The 17,470-nt window shown below is 41.8% G+C and overlaps 2 protein-coding genes across 11 annotated transcripts in view; one reads left to right on the top strand and one right to left on the bottom strand.

Moving 5' to 3' along the window:
• LOC111961551 (WD repeat-containing protein 5) overlaps positions 1–2,691 on the bottom strand; it is a 41,488-nt gene extending 38,797 nt beyond the window's left edge. Inside the window, exon 1 of the mRNA XM_023983930.2 lies at positions 2,512–2,691. The gene's annotated coding sequence lies outside the window, so the exon portion shown is untranslated. The remainder of the gene's footprint in view (positions 1–2,511) is intronic.
• Positions 2,692–2,815: 124 nt separating this feature from the next.
• Positions 2,816–15,297, top strand: LOC111961549 (bromodomain-containing protein 3). Of its 10 annotated transcripts, none has more exons than XM_070441963.1 (13): positions 2,816–3,119; positions 5,299–5,658; positions 5,783–5,920; positions 6,118–6,247; positions 6,402–6,565; positions 6,675–7,046; positions 7,175–7,303; positions 7,440–7,628; positions 8,091–8,159; positions 9,559–9,782; positions 9,890–10,164; positions 11,115–11,261; positions 13,047–15,297. In XM_070441963.1, the coding sequence occupies exons 2-13, from the start codon at positions 5,458–5,460 to the stop codon at positions 13,160–13,162; spliced, it is 2,154 nt and encodes a 717-aa protein (XP_070298064.1). In that variant the 5' UTR covers positions 2,816–3,119; positions 5,299–5,457; the 3' UTR covers positions 13,163–15,297. The 10 variants fall into 10 exon arrangements, with proteins under 10 accessions (XP_070298064.1, XP_070298062.1, XP_070298079.1 ...); XM_070441961.1 differs by having other exon boundaries at positions 2,816–3,158; XM_023983922.1 differs by lacking the exon at positions 2,816–3,119 and adding an exon at positions 3,445–3,536 and having other exon boundaries at positions 6,678–7,046.
• The last annotated feature ends 2,173 nt before the right edge of the window (positions 15,298–17,470 follow it).

Below are 17,470 nucleotides of genomic sequence, written 5' to 3'. Positions count from 1 at the left end.
GAGTAGGTGAACGGATTATCTCCGCATGTGTAGTTTCCACCGTGAAGCATGAAGGAGGTGCGATGGTGCTTTGCTGGTGACATTGTCTATGATTTATTTAGAATTCAAGACACACTTAACCATTATGGCTACCTCAGCATTCTGCAGTGATATGCCATCCAATCCGGTTTGCGCTTCGTGGAACTATCATTTGTTTTTCAACAGGACAATGACCCAACACACCTCCAGGCTGTGTATGGGCTATTTGACCAAGGAGAGTGATGAGTGCTGCATCAGATGACCTGGCCTCCACAATCACCCAACCTCAACCCAATTGAGATGGTTTGGGATGAGTTGGACCGCAGAAGGAAAAGCAGCCAACAAGTGCTCAGCATATGTGGGAACTCCTTCAAGACTGTTGGAAAAGCATTCCAGGTGAAGCTGGTTGAGAGAATGCCAAGAGTGCAAAGCTGTCATCAAGGCAAAGGGTGGCAACTTTGAAGAATCTCAAATCTAAAATACATTTTGATTTGTTTAACACTTTTTTGGTTACTACATGATTCCATATGTGTTATTTCATAGTTTTGATGTCTTCACTATTATTCTACAATGTAGAAAAGTCAAAATTAACAAAAACACTTGAAGAGTAGGTGTGTCCAAACCTTTTGACTGGTACTGTACATGCAGTGTTAATTTTGGCATGTTAACCTGCCTACATACAGTAGATATGTACATAATAAGTCAACAGGGCTAACTGGCTAACTACTAGTACTGTTAGCTAGCCAGATAGCCACAAATAATTGTTTGCTAGCTACCCAAGAATTGACATCCATCTTACATAATATTAGTATTTGGTCATTTTTGCCTGTTAAACTATCTGGTTAGCTACATTATTACGATTCACATATAGCTAGTTGATAATTATGAATGAAAATCGTTGCTTTGTGTATGTATATATATATATATATATATATATATATATATATATATATAGTCTATTGTTGCCATTGTCCTGGCTGGAAGAAGGTTCAGTGACGCGTGAGGTAATACAGCAGGGGGAGTGCGATTGTTTCTCAAATGTATTGTTTTATGCATTCTCCACACTCTCATCCTCACAAGAACATACTCAAGAAAACGTGGTCGAAGAATAAACTCGGAGCATGAGAACAAAGATAGAATAATAAGACAGATATTTCACTGGATGGTATAAATGTGAAGCATTGAACTAAGTTTTGTAGACTTTTTTTTATCGCGTTTCCACTCACTACCAAATATGGTATATGGAAAAGGGTATGGAAGATGGATTTGGGTGACATTCTGCCAATCTTCTCATGAAGGAAATATTTGATCTCAATACCGTTTTCTGTTTCCAAAACTAGAATCTGTTATGAACAGAGTGGACTGCGTTTTGTAGACTGTTATTTTTTATTTTTTTATCGCGTTGTTTAGAAAGTGCAAAAAGGCAAAATGGGGTTATTGCACACGCGCACTTCATAGTAGGCGTTCCCTAACGCAAATATGCAAATTATACTAGGACACGCCAACAGGATCTCGCTAGCTCGTGCTTGGCTCTGCCCACCTCATTACTTGGTCTGCCCACTATGACTAATTTGTTCCCATTGGAAACGACAGGCTGTGGCATCTTTTGGTTTAGTTATAAAGATATTTGAGCATGTGCAGCACGGTAGGTTGCATATTGAGAAACACCCCATGGTCCTCGTCTGCATACACTCCCTCATCTGATTGGTCGTTTCCCACGAACCGTAAACCGGCATACGCATCGTCACACTCCAGCTGATTGGTCGAGTAGGCGGGCATTCTGACTGTTGTAACTAGTGACGACAATGGAGTTGAGTTAGCTTTTCGATGACGATATTGTCAGGGGAAATGTAAGGATAAGAAATTGTATAGATACAACGCAAGACGATACCCTTTAGTTTGTAGATGAATATAACAATATTGGATATGATTTTGAACTCTAGGTATAATTTTGTTAGTAACGTAGCGACTGGTAAATTACCCCCACACTGGCTTCCTACCCAGTCATGGATGGCACAGCTAAGTAACGTTAGCTAGGTAGAGCCGAGTAGTTAACTAAGTAATAATGACGTTCGTTTGTCTGGAGAAAGAGAGGAGATACTATGTTACCTGGCTGGCCAGCTAACTAACTGCCATTGCAAGTAAACAAATTACCGTGAGTTAGATAGCTATAGTAACCTCATTAACCGCAGTTGTGGAAGTACCGCAGATGGGCCTGTGTTTCTTTTCTAGCTACGATAGCTAGCAATGTTGTTCGCGAACACTAACGTAGTGTGCATCTTGTTGGTGATAATAGTTAGCTAATGGTTTTAATCCAGGTAGTTATTGTATGAATCCTATCCTTCAAAATATAGTTAACTATGTTAAACACACATGGCCTTACTCTCTCGTTTAGCTAGCTTCTCACTGCACATGCAAATTGCAAGGTCTACTAGTTACCAGGCTAGCTAGCTGACGTTACTCCATTCAAACAATAAAATCAGGGATACTCACGGTAAGGCCCAATGTTAAAATGTATTTGCTCGGCCGAATTTCTTCCTTTAGGAAGAAATCTTATCAATTACACGAATTTGTTTAGCCTATAAATACGATGAATGTATTTTCGCCCTAATTGAGCATGAATAAAAATCTAGGGGCAGTTCGTTTCAGTTTAGGGCTCAGGCGGGGAATGTGGCAGTGAAGAAGACACACATTGCGCATGTGTGCTTAGGCAGTGCTTACGGCACGCGAGGAGGGACGATTTGACGGTGGTTCTGATTGGAGTCACGTTTGTAAACTTTAGGTTTTGGACTGGAATAAAACCTAGTTACACATGTCGAGACACATCAACAATACAGACGTGTATGAATAGTTACACAAACTTAACCACATAGTTATCACTATGTGCAGTGGAGGGCAGCTCGAAAGAGAGGGCACAGGCTGAGCAGAATCAGGGACAGGAATGAGTGTGCTCAAGACAGACCGATCTTGTGATTATAAGGCTGGGGTGTCCTGGACTAACCTGCCAGGTAGGAGTGCAGAGCCGGAGACGCCCTGCCCTGAGAGGTTTTGGTTCTCTGTAAAACACAGCAGACAGAACCAGGAGAAACAACAGGGGGAAGGTATCAGCACTCATCTCTGTTTCCTTTGAATGTTTACAGGTGAATATAAAGTTAAAAAGATTTGTGAAATATCCATAATACATGGTAAAGTCATCCATCCATGGCGTACATTGCTAGCTGAAGATAAAGCCATTCCAGCTGTTTATTTGTATTGCACATTATTGCAGCCCAATGTATTTATTTAGCGTGGCCTTTGCATACTTCGGGTTTCAGTATACTCGAAAATATTTGATAGTAGTATGCAGTATATACACTGAACAACACACATGTTGGGGAGCGTAGTCTTCAGCGCCAGTAAATTTATCACAAACCGTGCGCATGCGCAACCTCATCTTCATGCTGCTCGGCCTCGCTCAAATAAAGCAAGAGCAACTCGGGGTGCCAGCTACACGCAAACCCATCGGAGGCCTCAAGAAAGTAATGCATTAAAATATTTATATTTCACCATAATTATTATGATAATAGCGTTTCTTTAGCGAAACATGTAATGTTCATACTTCAGTGTAATGAAAAAGGGGGTGCTGAAACGCTTGTTAGCGTTAACTAAGCAAGCTAGCTAACGTCCGATGATTTTCAGCAAAGCTACGTTTGACAGCGCATTGCAACAATACAACAAAGCATAACAAATTACTTGTCTATTGGGTTAAATATTTTGGTAATATGGGCGCGAAACGTTTAACAAGATATTAGTGTGGGCAAATTAGCCAGCTACGCAGTTGTGGTAGCAATAGCTACATGCTCTTGCAGAAACCACAGATAAAACAAGGAGGGTTATTTAGTTATAAAATATATTTCATGAAACTGTTCGTAGTTAGCTAGGGGGGGGTGAAGTTAAATCGGCTGTTAACGTTAGCTACCTAGTGATACCTAAAGGATAACATATGCCCGCCATCTTTTTGGAGAATGTTGCAGTGGAGCCCATAATACCACCTATTTGGTTTTGGTGTATTCACATTTAGCTAGGTAGTCACATATGTTTACTGTAGTGAATACTAGCTACGTCTCAAATGTTCTATAAACTAGCTACGTTAGCTAGCTTTACGGCACTAGTCTGGACACTCGAACCACGGAGTGCAAAGGAGTCCGCGCGAATTGTTCCAAAAGTGTTCCAAGCTCCCTTTGCACTTCCCCCGCGCGTGACGCTGGCTAGTATAGCTTGCTAGTTAGCTAAGTTACACGCGTTTTGTTCAGCAGATATCATAACCAATTTAGCTAGATAACTAATTCCAATATTTTGCCATACGATGCCATGCCGTTACATACAGTATTGCAGCGGTTTCAGCGAAACGAATAACAGCTATACAGTTAGTGATGGCTTTTATATGTAACTAGCCATTTAGCTAGCTAACGTTAATAAACTAGTTTATGTGATTGTTTACGCGGGAGGCAGCGCCACCCTTACGTCAGCTACTAACTACCTAACGTTACTACCACTGATTTTTATATATATACACATCATTGGCTTCTACGTGCTAGCTGGCCAGCTACATTTTTTTCACGGTCAAATATAGCTATGTTTTGTCTAACGCTAGTAGCTACTACTAGTCATTGAAAGAGATACAGAACAATGTCTGTGTAGTTGTCATTCTTGAAGTGTCCTTAGTACAGATTGCATTAACGTTATCACAGCTACAGCAATTACTCTGCTCAGGGTGGTACTTGTTGCTAGAACAGCTGTGCTGTAGTCAGTCAGTTTTGCAGGTTGTTTGGTTATGTATGTGGTGAAATGGATTGTGGTTGCTGTAGTTTATGAATTGAATTGCTAGCAGGTTATTCTGACAGTTTTTATTTATTATTTCGTGTTATAATATTGTACCTTTGCTTCCTGTAAATTTTTTGAATGATCACTGTAAGCTGTACCTGTCCCCACATGCCAAATACAATTCTATGGTCAAAGGAAAATGCAAGACCAAGCTACATGAGGTGCAGGCTGCAGATTGGGTTATAGACAATGTGCCTCAAACCTGGAGATGACACATCTCTCCAGGGACACATTTCCCTTTTACAATATCGGAAATATTTTTTATTGTGTGATGAAAAGGCCCTACTTTCTTATCAGAATTGCTTCATTTCATGTTATTTCAGGTTTTAGGTATTATACGGTTCCTATTTCATGGATTTTTGGCTGCCACACTTATGCTGAATACTCATGGCCATCACACTGCTCTGTTTTTCATAGGTAAAAAGATCAGGCCCTGCAATGACCTGCAGTTCCCCCCAGGCCACTAAAGAGCAGAAAGAACAAAACTACACTACCAACTGAGGTGTTCGTCTCCCGCCCTTTCCATTTGAGAGTTAACAGAGACTCCTAGAATACCACCCCCTTCCCATCGCAAGCATGTCTGCTGTCAACTCAGCAACCCCGGCCCCTCTTCAGGGAGTCAACCCCCCACCCCCGGAGGTGACCAATCCAACCAAACCAGGTCGTAAAACCAACCAACTACAATACATGCAGAATGTAATGGTCAAGACATTGTGGAAGCACAACTTTGCCTGGCCTTTCTACGTGCCAGTTGATGCCATCAAATTGGGTCTTATGGTGAGTAGACTAGATATTGGGAATGGGTGTTATAATTGTCAGAAAGCTAATGCCTATAGATAGATCACTGTGCAAATGACAATGTTGACAATGCTGACAATGTTTTGCATTTTCTGTTTATCAGGATTACCATAAGGTCATAAAGCAACCTATGGACATGGGAACCATCAAAAAGAGACTGGAGCATAACTACTATTGGAGTGCCAGTGAATGCATGCAGGACTTCAACACCATGTTCACCAACTGTTACATATATAACAAGGTGAGTGCTCCAAGAGAGTAAATACAGACTGTGTCTCCTAGGGGTCCATTTATTCTGGATTTAATATTATAGTCTAATATGTTTCCAGATTCTCCCAGGGATACTCCCAAAGCTCTACGTTTTTAAATTGATCTTAAGTTTCCTCTTTGTATTTCCCACTCATGTTTCTCACTTCCTGTTTTTACTTTGACCAACAGCCTACAGATGACATTGTCCTGATGGCACAGGCCTTGGAGAAGATCTTCCTGCAGAAAGTTGCCATGATGCCCCAGGAGGAGGTGGAGCTTCTGCCTCCCGCACCCAAACCCAAGAAAAGCAAAAACATAGGTAATAAGCCTCTGTTCCTGAAACTATAGACTCCTATAATTTTGGATAGATCCATAGATATCTTATAGAAAATGTAGAGAAAATGGGTGCATATTGCCAATAAAATACCCCATGTACTGTGAGTTAACCACTCTAATCATTGCACCTGCTGCAGGTGGTCTGGATGGAGGCGAGTCACCATCGTCCCTATCTGGGTCTACGACACCTGTGATTGGCTCTTCTCCAATGACTGCCATCACCCCTAACGTCCCAGCTGTCCAGAGCTCGCCCAATGCTCCAGTGTTACCCGTCGTCTCACAATCACAACCTCTTGTCAAAGTAAGTCACCGTACAGTTTATCAGGCATACAAATGTTTATTTAGTTTTTTGAATGGAACCTCATCTGTGAGGGTGTGCCTTTTTGTGTTTGTGTTTGTTGTGCATCTAGAAGAAAGGGGTAAAGAGGAAAGCAGACACCACCACCCCCACGACATCTGCAATCACAGCTAGCCGGAGTGAGTCACCCAGCCCCGTCTCAGAGGGCAAGCAGGGCAAGGTGATGTCCAGACGGGAGAGTACAGGACGTCCCATCAAAGCTCCCAAGAAAGACCTGGTGGAAGGGGAGTTGGGCCAGCACAGCAGCAAGCGGAGCAGAATGAGTGAGCAGCTCAAGTACTGCGACAGTATCCTGAAGGAGATGCTGTCGAAGAAACACGCAGCTTACGCCTGGCCCTTCTACAAGCCTGTAGATGCTGAAGCTCTGGAGCTACATGACTACCACGAGATCATCAAGCACCCCATGGACCTCAGCACTGTCAAAGTACGCACCACAGAACAAAGCACGTACACTAGCAGAATTCACTTTTACAGTTAATCATTACCAGTGTGTTGGCTTGTGTGGTTGCTCAACCATGTGTTGTTTGGATAACACTTGCTGTTGATTTTCAGAAAAAGATAGACGTACGGGAGTATCCAGATGCACAGATGTTTGCAGCGGATGTTCGAGTAATGTTCTCAAATTGTTACAAATATAACCCTCCAGATCATGAGGTTGTTGCCATGGCCAGAAAACTCCAGGTATGTTTGGGATTTTAAATATTTCTCTGGATCCCATTTGAAAAATGTATGTAAAATTGGATTGGTTGGTTTATCGCTAATGTGTCTCTTTCTGTCACTCTTCTTTTCGCCATAATTGCCTGTGTGTCTTTGTCAGGATGTGTTTGAGATGCGTTTTGCTAAGATGCCTGATGAGCCGGTGGAGCTGAGCCCCGGTGCAGGCGGTTTGGTCAGTAAAGGCGACAACTCAAGCAGCGGTGACTCCTCCAGCTCGGACAGCTCTGACTCAGAGGAGGAGCGGGCCACCCGGCTCGCCGAGCTGCAGGAACAGGTGGGTGCGGAACAGGTGGGTTTCAGATCCGAGGTCCGTCCGACTACTCCTCTAACCTGAAGGGCTCAGGGAGGGCCTTCCTCCCACCTTCTCACATCACAGCCATCTTATCCATTCCAAAATGCTGAGACAGAGATGGAGGGGCTGCCACCTTACATCCAGTCTAACCCCTCCCACTCTCCCCTCAGACATGCATACCACTGCTTTCTCCACTGATTCGTCATCTCCCTATTGATAGCACTTAAATGTAACCCTCTACCGCTTTAAATTGTGCATTTCAATGCACCTACTGGTACAGATGGCTTGCATGCTCTACCTAAACAAAAGCCTTCTTTTTGAAAACATCACAATGTCGTTTTTGCATTATGGTACCACACAATAGCTCTTGTCATAACATGGTGTTTTAAAATGGTTCTGATCTCTTTTTTTGGAGTTTTCTATCTTTGTCCCCTCATTTCCCTTTGGCTCTCTTACCAGTGTATCTCTGTGGAGCGCCCCAATGGTAGCGGGCAGGGGGGAAAAAACGGGTGCACCAAGCATTTTCAGGTGATTTGCTTTTCACTTCCCGGTCCCCTCCCCACTAACCTCTTATTGATCTCAGTTTATTATCAATGCCGCTATTTGACTTTTATTTGTATTTTTTTTTGCATTAGTTGAGCAAGCGGTCGAGGGTTAATAGTGGGGAGGGAGTGGCGAGTTACAGGTGGTGCGACACTAAGTGGCAGATGTGTGTGAGTTTATATGGTTGTGTAAATGTTGAATGTGTGTGTGTTTTCTCCCTGGTATGTTTGCTGGCTGACCAAGTAGACATATTCTTATTTCTCTCGCTCTCTCTCTCTCTCGATTGCCTGAAGGTTGTTTCCAACTTAAATTGAGGCAATGAAAGGAGTATGCAACTTGTTTCCTTTCTGATTTACTGGTGTTTTGGATGGGTTTTTGCGCGATCTTAAAACAGCTCTCTTCATTTTTGCTCATGTTATGCACCAAAGGGATAAAAACTGCTCAGATTGCTTACCTAGTTCCATTTAGAATTGGTAGTACAAAAATAAATACTAGATAATAAAAATCCATTGTTAAAAAGTTATAGAATAGAGTACTATTTTTGTGTAAGTTGTGAAGTAGATAAGCAATCAGTATGTCAAAGTTGATATGAAGAGTTTCCCATGTTTAAAGTCATTGTATGTGTCACAATGCAGTGTTTCCCCTATATTTATTTAGCGGCAGCGAGCCGACGCTGCTAAACTTGGCCGCCACTTCCAAAAAAATACATAATAAAAATTGTGTATATATGCACTTTTAAAGGTATAGTGCGAGATTTTGTCAATTTTCTACTTACCCAGATTCAGATGACCTCATTTCTACCATTTATATGGTTCTGCTTGCAGTTTGAAGGAAGTTGAAGGTAGTTTAATTGCCAAAATCTCACATTATCCCTTTGAGATGAGTGACATGTTACAATGTATATTTGTAACAGAGCGAGGAGTGGCGCGAATGGGAGCCACGAGCGCACAGCCACCGCTTGCTCCTCATTTCCCTACATTGCAGTAATGCGCATCAGTTATATTTCAGATGCTGTTAACATTTAATTTTCATGCATTTTGGTGTAAATTTCTTTTTTAAAGTCACCAAAAGTGACATTCTCACAGTCATTACCCTTGCCACCGCTGCTGAAAAAATCCTAAGGGAAACACTGGATGTTAACTTACTATGTAGTGATTTGTTTTAGTGTACATGGCTTTCCCTAAAGTAATGCCACATTTGATATAACCTAGTTTCCTTTCGAAATAGGAACTTAAACAATTTTGTATGATTCACTCAAGTGGTAAAAAGTGGAGCATTTCTTTCTGGGAAACTCATACCCACCCCTTTTCTAGTCCCTCAGGGCTTGAAGTGCTAGCATACCCTTACGGCAGACCACTAACTCCTCCACCCCACCTCTCCCCAGCTAAAGGCCGTCCACGAACAGCTTGCCGCGCTCTCTCAGGGCCCTGTGAGCAAACCGAAGAAGAAGAAAGAAAAGAAAGAAAAAGACAAGAAGAAGAAAGACAAGGACAACAAGCATAGCAAAACCAAGACGGATGAGAAGAAGGCCAAGCCTGGGCAGCCTGCCAAGCAGGGCCAGCAGAAGAAGCCCTCAAGGAAAGCCAACAGCACAGTGACTGGCTCCAGGTAAGGCCTCCCTTTCTCTGACATATTAGGGCTCTGCTCAGCCTCTCATAATAAAAAACACCATGAAAGCATTGACTATTTGTCACTCTGGCTTCTTGATCTTCCAGGCAATCAAAGAAGGGGGGCCGGGGCTACGAATCTGACGAGGAGTCTCTGCCCATGGCGTACGACGAGAAGCGCCAGCTCAGCCTGGACATCAACAGGCTCCCAGGGGAGAAGCTTGGTCGGGTAGTGCACATCATCCAGTCCCGAGAGCCCTCGCTGCGAGACTCCAATCCAGACGAGATCGAGATTGACTTTGAGACGCTCAAACCCTCCACCCTACGCGAACTCGAGCGATACGTCAAGTCCTGTTTACAGAAGAAACAGCGGAAACCCCAACGTAAGTCCTGAGATGGAAGACCTCATGCATTGAACCTCACTGATACCTTCACTGTCCTTCAGCCTGTTACTACTACTACTCCCTCTACTAAGTATTTTCTCCTACCTTCTCTTGCTTTACTGTTAAGGACCCTAGGCAAACAGAGCGACGGAGCGTCGTATACGGTCCGTTCCAAATTGAGCCGCACAAAAATACGTAGAACTACATAGAAAATGATGCTCCATCGCTACATTTGCGTAGTTTGCGTGAAGTGTGTAGCAGCTTTTACTCGCATCTCTTTAAGTACTAGATAGATTTTCTTTCCCTTTTTGGTATTTTTTTCTTAGCTAGATTATGTTCCTTCCCTCTACCTCATTGCATGTCTTCCGGTTGACTGCTATTTTTGATATACAGGTGGTCCCCAACCTTTTGAACTCCTAAAAATAAATTTTCTTCCGACCATTTGGTTTTTGGTCAGTGGCTGCTTAGGTCAACGAAATAACAAAAAATGATTGCCTTGTGTACACGTAGCCTAACTGAACACAAGGTACTGTTTGCCAAATTCATGCCATTCTGGATGTAGATGATCTATGCTGTATACATGGACCTCCTGTATAAAATGTTATGGGCCTGAACATGGTTTGCTGTTGTGTTGCTAATATCGGCTCCTACTCGGACCCAGCGCAGTGGATTCAGGCAGTGTGTCATAACGTGACAGATAACTCCTATACAGTCCTCGCTTAACAGCAAATTTAGCAAGTGAGATGGAAGTTTGTTCAAGTCCAAGAGTGTAAAGTCTCACCTGTGCTTTGAACCTGCTGCCTGCCCTCTGTAGTCCTCCAGGTTGTAGGCTTTAGGCATTAGGCGCTAGGCCGTAGCTGTGAAGTAGCTAGCTAGCTGTCACCACATCGGCGGGGGTCCGGGCAGGAAGGCCATGGTGCTCACAGCGTGCCGCTGTGTGTCTCCTGCAGCGGCCGCTGGGGGCAAGGGAGCGAGATCCAAGGAGGAGCTGGCTCAGGAAAAGAAGAAAGAGTTAGAAAAGAGGCTACAGGATGTCAGCGGCCAGCTGAACAGTAACAACAAGAACAAAACCGACAAAAAGAAAACATCCAAAAAAGGTACCATAGCGTAAGGGACAGCAGGAGTTGCGTAGAGTAAGGACGGGGGCACGTGGACCCTGTCTTGCTTCCCATTTTAACCTAGTTCACCCATTCATTGTTGGTATCCTGTGGTCCAGGAAGTTCGTCATCTGATCTTTTATGGTTATAAATCTATATATACTATATCATATATTTATTAGGGATGGGCACGGTTATTAGAAAATCTGAGCAGACGTTAGTATTCGAGTTAGGGTTGGGCAGTATCCAGATGTCCATACCTTTCCTGTACCATACCGGGTTAACCTGTATTACTGGCAGTGCACACATTGCAGCTATTTCTTTAAAAAAAGCTATCCAAAGCTATCCAATAGCAGACGCTTGCTAAATACTAACAAACACAAGAAAAGATAAACTACATTTAAGGACTAACAGCCCAGCTCAAAGTTATACAACTATCTCAAAAGGCTACTCACACTTGATCCAGAAGGGGATTGATTGTCTCTGCTGTTAACAAGAAGCTTGATATTGCAAGCTAGCCACCTAATGTTATAGCTAGCAAGTTAGCTAACCAAATGCATAAATGGAGCCCTGAGCTGGAGAAAATGTAATTGGCACATCTTTGATGGTTAACTTCTAAATAACAATAAATACGTTTGGACGGTATTGAAAATCATACCTTCAGTACTTCAAAATACCCTGAATACTTGTGAAAGTATACATAAAATACACATAAAAAAATTATCTATATGAAATTCTTAATTCAATAAAACAACATTTTGAATGTAGATTTTGATGTGCACCCCACAAAAATATATACCGTAGCCTACACRGGTTTCACACGTTTATTGTCGGCCAATGAAAGTGTAATACAGTTAGAGGATCCATGTGTAGCAAGCAACATGTGAGATCTGACTAATCAAAGCAAAATGGAATTTAAATGATGGAATTAGGTTGCCTAAATGATCAGGTAGGCTGTTTAATCTTATTGGGGTTGTGGTAGACAACGATGGAAAGTGCAGCAAATGGCTTCAATTAGTCTAGGTAGCGGGTTGTCTTAGCTAACATCTTTACATTGATTTGATGCAGTCACGACGGGCCCTACCAGATGGGATGATAGATAACTTATGGCATTTACAGGTTTGTCTAACTAGCGTGAGTCTGTATGGCTACTCTCTCTCTCCCTCCCATCTCAAACACCATCCCATGCTTATCCCCCGCGCTGCTGCAACCAAGCAGAGCGGCACCTCTCCCAAGTCGCGCAACAAGCCACTTCCCAAGTTGACATTTTTTTGAATATATTTTTTTACATCTATTTCGACTATCTGGATTTCAGAAAAAAATGTAATGATATTATTTGAAAAGGGAAATTATTTAAAATGCCCATCCCTAATATTTATTGAGTTGGACAGTTGTATGGTTACTGTAACAATGTAATTGTGTGTGGGGGGGTCCTGTCATTTCATCTCCTGTCTCTTCAACACTTGTCTTACCGTGTGTGTATGAATGAATGGATTTTCTTTTGTCAAACTGCCAGTTGGCACCCCATCCTTTTACAGAATTAATTGACACACAAACAAACCTTACAATGATTCACAGTGGTAATTCAACAGTGATAATATTTGTGTGTTAGCTTTATCAATCATTTAAAAAATGCAAGTCCATTTAAACATGAGTAAAACATTTGTATGCGCTATGATACCCATCTGAGAAAGTATTTATCTTTAGCATTTGCACCTCATTTACATAGATATGTAATACGTTTGGCCACGTCTCATGCATGATCCTCTTACTCTCTCTTTCCAGAGAAGGGCGCTGGGTCCGGTACCGGTCCTTCACATCTCAGCGGCAGCAGTAGCTCTTCAGACTCGGGCAGCAGCAGCTCCAGTGGGTCCAGTTCTGACAGCAGCGACTCCGACTGAAAAGCGCCGCCCAAACACTCGCTGGGAACTATTCCTTTTTATTTTTGCCCTGTGTATAAAAAAAATAAACATTGTATGCAGTCATAGTGATTTCCCCCTTCTAAAACATTTAATGAGGAAAAAACAACAAAATGTAATGTCAGAAACAGAAGAAAGAAACATGGGGAATTATAGATGACTTGACAGGGTTCTTTTTGTTTCCACTTACTTTTAAAGGGATGTGTTCAAAATCGACCAAACATAAAACAAGCATTTTGTAATACACTCTTGGATGAATGCCAGATGTCTTTTTTTTCTCCTAATACAATCATCAACATGCATCTCAATGTGAAGGAGTTGTTGCATAGTTATCAAGACAGCGCAGAACCCCATGTCCACCTCCTAGCTTCAGCCCTGCTACATAAACAATCTATTCAATTACTTTCACTGAAAAATAATCAACATTTCTCATCCAGCTTCACAAGTATTTTTCACCCTTGTGATGAGGGCCCTCTTGAAATAGGTTTATCTCTGTTTTGGGTTGTTTCTCCAATCATTTGACTTTCGACAAATACTGAACCATGTTTGCCTGAGGGGTACATTTCAGATTATTCTGAACAATCATGTTGGGTGTCCTCAGCAGCATATACAGTCAAATTGAATGATCTGAAGATTTTCATTTAATAGTGGAACTTGATTGCTGTTATTCTTTGTATGATGACTGACATGGGCTCTTTTTTCCCCCGGCAGTATGTAAAGTTTTAGCAAAAATGTCTGCTCGATGGTAACTGGTCTGAGAGGTTATTGACGAAGATTTTAACTTAAAGAATTTAGACTTTTAAGGCTTTTGGGCAGAAGAAATTACCGTAAAATAATTCGCTCAACAGTTGGTTTCATTACTCAACATGACAACCACTAGGCGTGATGGCCTCCTGTACATGTCTTTCCTGGCATGTCTCTTGCTTGATCTATCATCCTCACTGATGAATGTATGTATGGTGCCATGAATGATTGTGCTCCACCATGTCAGTGATATTGTGTACATCACTGCTTTATGTAAGATGGGACGGTCAAAACTGTACATAGCTGACCTCTGTGTACATTTTTAGTACAATGGCGTAGGAACATGAATATTGCAGAGCACACCCGCCATCTGTTGGTGCTTTATTCCAAACAGAGCAGTGCCGTGTCCCCTGATCTTTTTCTCTGTTGATGTCAAGTTTGGACAATGAAAGCAGGACAATATTGTAAACAATGTGAGTCTTCCTCTGAAGTGTAGCGTATTGATTTCTGAATGTAATTTGTTACCTCTGGGTCCCTTGTTTTATTGTGACTAGATGCCACAGCCTCGTATGACTTCAGTTTAGTTTTCATTCAACTCATCTTTTATTTTTGTCTTAGTGAACAAATGGTTAATTATTCATAAGAGAATATGACAATTTATTCCACTCCTGTAAGAATGCATATGATTATTTCATGAAGTATAATTTGTGGTCAGTTTTTTTCTGGAATTTGTTGAAAATAACTTGAACATTGAAACCACTTGGGATTTTCTTTACTGTTAATAAGTTGATACATTATACATTTGGTCATATGCATTATTTTGGGCTATGGTGGAAATAAATATTTGTGTAATTTTGTGGCTTGTCCCACATACCAGGTTGCACTTAACTACAAAATTCCCCAAATGATCTTGTATGCATTTCTCTGCCTATACCAATGTTCTCCAGTACAGGCCCTATCAGGTTTTTCTAAGAATGTCTTTTAGAGGCAAAACACAAAATAACAAATATATATATATACACACACACACATATATATATAACTTCTAGTTAATTTCTAGGCCCTGGTCAAATATAATAGTTCCTTTTTATATTTTCAAAAGCAAATGTTTACTTTTTATCCTAGATGTGCATGCAAGTTTATTGTAATTTTCTTATACACTTTTTTGAGCTGTTATAGTATCTTCCTGTAAGTGTCAGTCATCGAAACAAATCAAGGATTCAGTGTAAGTAGTTTTAGGCTTGTTGATTGCAATATGGGACTATGGGTGGTATTTGGGGGGTGGGGACTGGAGGTAGAAGCTAACATTTAATGTAACCGCTAACCTGGAATCAGGTGAAATATTTTTTTTTAAATAAATTCAAAAGACCCTATTGAATTTGTCTCCTCATTTTCTGCATGTTGATCCGTTTGACTTTTCTCTTTGCACTTGTTTTCACTATCACTGAGGTACACCCGTGTACTTCTGGTGGATGAGGAGATCCAGAGGAAAAGATGTGGATGGATCGTCCACAACCCTGAAAGCCGCGTTCTATCATCACCAGTCAAGCTCTATCCTGGAACCCAAGGGAGAAGAAAAAGAGGGTGCCCAAGAAACACCTGGAGGCGGGACCTTCATGCAGATACTAAGGAGAGGAGTTGTCGATGGCCTATGCTTCCAAAGAAGCGATTGGACCTAAGTAAGACCAATGTACACATTTTTTAAATATACTCTAAAACCATAATGTGGGATGCTTTTAGTGCTTATGGACTGGATGTGCCATTTAATATGATCAGCATATGCTAGCCAGTAGCCACAAAACCCAAAGGATAGCTGTGAAGGGATATCTGCAGTTCAATGATAGGCCACTAGATGGTGGCCATATATAATCGGGTGACAGATTTGGTTTGAGCTGTGTGTTTGCTGGATTCAGATGACAGTGAGTTACACACCTCAAACGTGCTGTTAGGTGAATGTCAACCCAATGATTATAGGGGGGGACATTTTCTCTTGGATATATGATGGACTAATGTCTTTTAAGGTGAGTTATGAATCAGTATGTAAGTTATCTTGCAGGAGACTTGTTGGTTGATATCAGCAATCACTTTCCATGCTTGCATGAATAAATGAAATGACCTAACCCACCATACATTCATCTTTTAGTGCAAGAATAGAATACCCATATTTCCAATGGCAGATTCATTGCCTTAGGGCTCAGTATAGGGCTATACATCAGTCACTGCCCACCCCAGCTCTTACCCTACTTGGTTTGTGCTGGAGGGAGACTTGTACTGTGTGACCCCCCTTCTCACTGTGGCATATGGAACATGTTACCTCTTTGCCTCGAACAGCCCTGGGCCATGATGGATCAATGCCACAACTTCAGTGACAACTAATCGTGTCTGCAACTTATGGCCATCACTCACTCTGTAGCTGGCCACAATCCATGACAAAACAACACAGACATAGCCTACCCAACATCCATTACAGATAATATGATAGGCTAACCGTATATCTTGAGTAAATTGAATTGTGATACTGTATTTTTGTTGACCCCGCAAAAGAGATTATGGGAGGGGGAAGGCTGGGAACAGGATGCAGTAGCTCCAAAGCAATATGTGTTACATTGTTTCACTCAAACACTGAATGATACACCTGCAAGTTTAGGATACTTTGTATCCATACACTGACCATAAATCATCCGTGTAATGTGCAGTAGAGCATATGAGGACACCGAGGTCCGGACCTCTCATTTTTTCAACAACAATCCATCGTGGTCTCAACCTACTGTTGAGAGTTGGAATAGTAGAATACACAAGGTACAATTTCAAAACTTGGTTGTGCATCAGCAGTTTTCCTCTTATTATGTCACTCACTGACAGTCACTCAATTAGCCATGTCAGTTAAAGATTCACTATGCAGAAATCGCACTGCAGTTTCCTGGTTGCAAAAATTCTAATAGTTTGCCTAATTTCAGTTTATGTGACAAAACAAGCAAGTATAGTGTAGTGAATCATTGTACCATCTAAACCGCTGTGAAATATCTATTCCATAACCAAGAATATTGTATTTTCAGCTGTTTGAAGCTGGTGTATCAAAACCGAAAGTTAAAGAAACACAAATGAAACTTAAGAACGGGAAGCATAGAAATAGGGCACATAAAACAACAGGTCTGCCGCTTCATAGACTTACTTTCAATGAGAATGACAACTCTATAAGTCACATTTCTATGTGAATTTTGTCGGGTTCCCCAAAAAGTTACATATTGCATCTTTAAACTATTTTAGATTGGTAAATTAGTTTAGTTAGTCTAGCCAGCTATCTTGACCCGAACCAGTCAGGCTTCAAGACGGGTCACTTAACCGAGACTGCTCTATTCTGTGTCACCAAGGCTCTCCGCACTGCCAAAGCTGACTCTCCTCTGTTCTCATCCTCCTAGATCTATTGCTGCCTTCGACACTGAATCATCAGATCCTCCTCGCCACCCTCTCAGAGCTGGGCGTCTCAGGCTCTGCACATTCTTGGATTGCATCCTAGCTGTCAGGCCACTCCTACCAGGTGACGTG

The sequence above is a fragment of the Salvelinus sp. IW2-2015 genome, linkage group LG4q.1:29 (assembly GCF_002910315.2).
Source record: "Salvelinus sp. IW2-2015 linkage group LG4q.1:29, ASM291031v2, whole genome shotgun sequence".
In the NCBI taxonomy this organism is placed as follows: domain Eukaryota; kingdom Metazoa; phylum Chordata; class Actinopteri; order Salmoniformes; family Salmonidae; genus Salvelinus; species Salvelinus sp. IW2-2015.
Note: the sequence above shows the minus strand (reverse complement) of the source record. Positions and strands in the feature narration are given on the sequence as shown.

Bases quoted from the DNA above. Each gene is read 5' to 3' on its own strand.
- LOC111961549 (XM_070441963.1), top strand. From the start codon at position 5,458: ATGTCTGCTGTCAACTCAGCAACCCCGGCCCCTCTTCAGGGAGTCAAC. The intron at 8,160-9,558 runs GTGATTTGCTTT...ACCTCTCCCCAG, and splicing joins GGTGCACCAAGCATTTTCAG to CTAAAGGCCGTCCACGAACA. The intron at 11,262-13,046 runs GTACCATAGCGT...CTCTCTTTCCAG, and splicing joins AAAGAAAACATCCAAAAAAG to AGAAGGGCGCTGGGTCCGGT.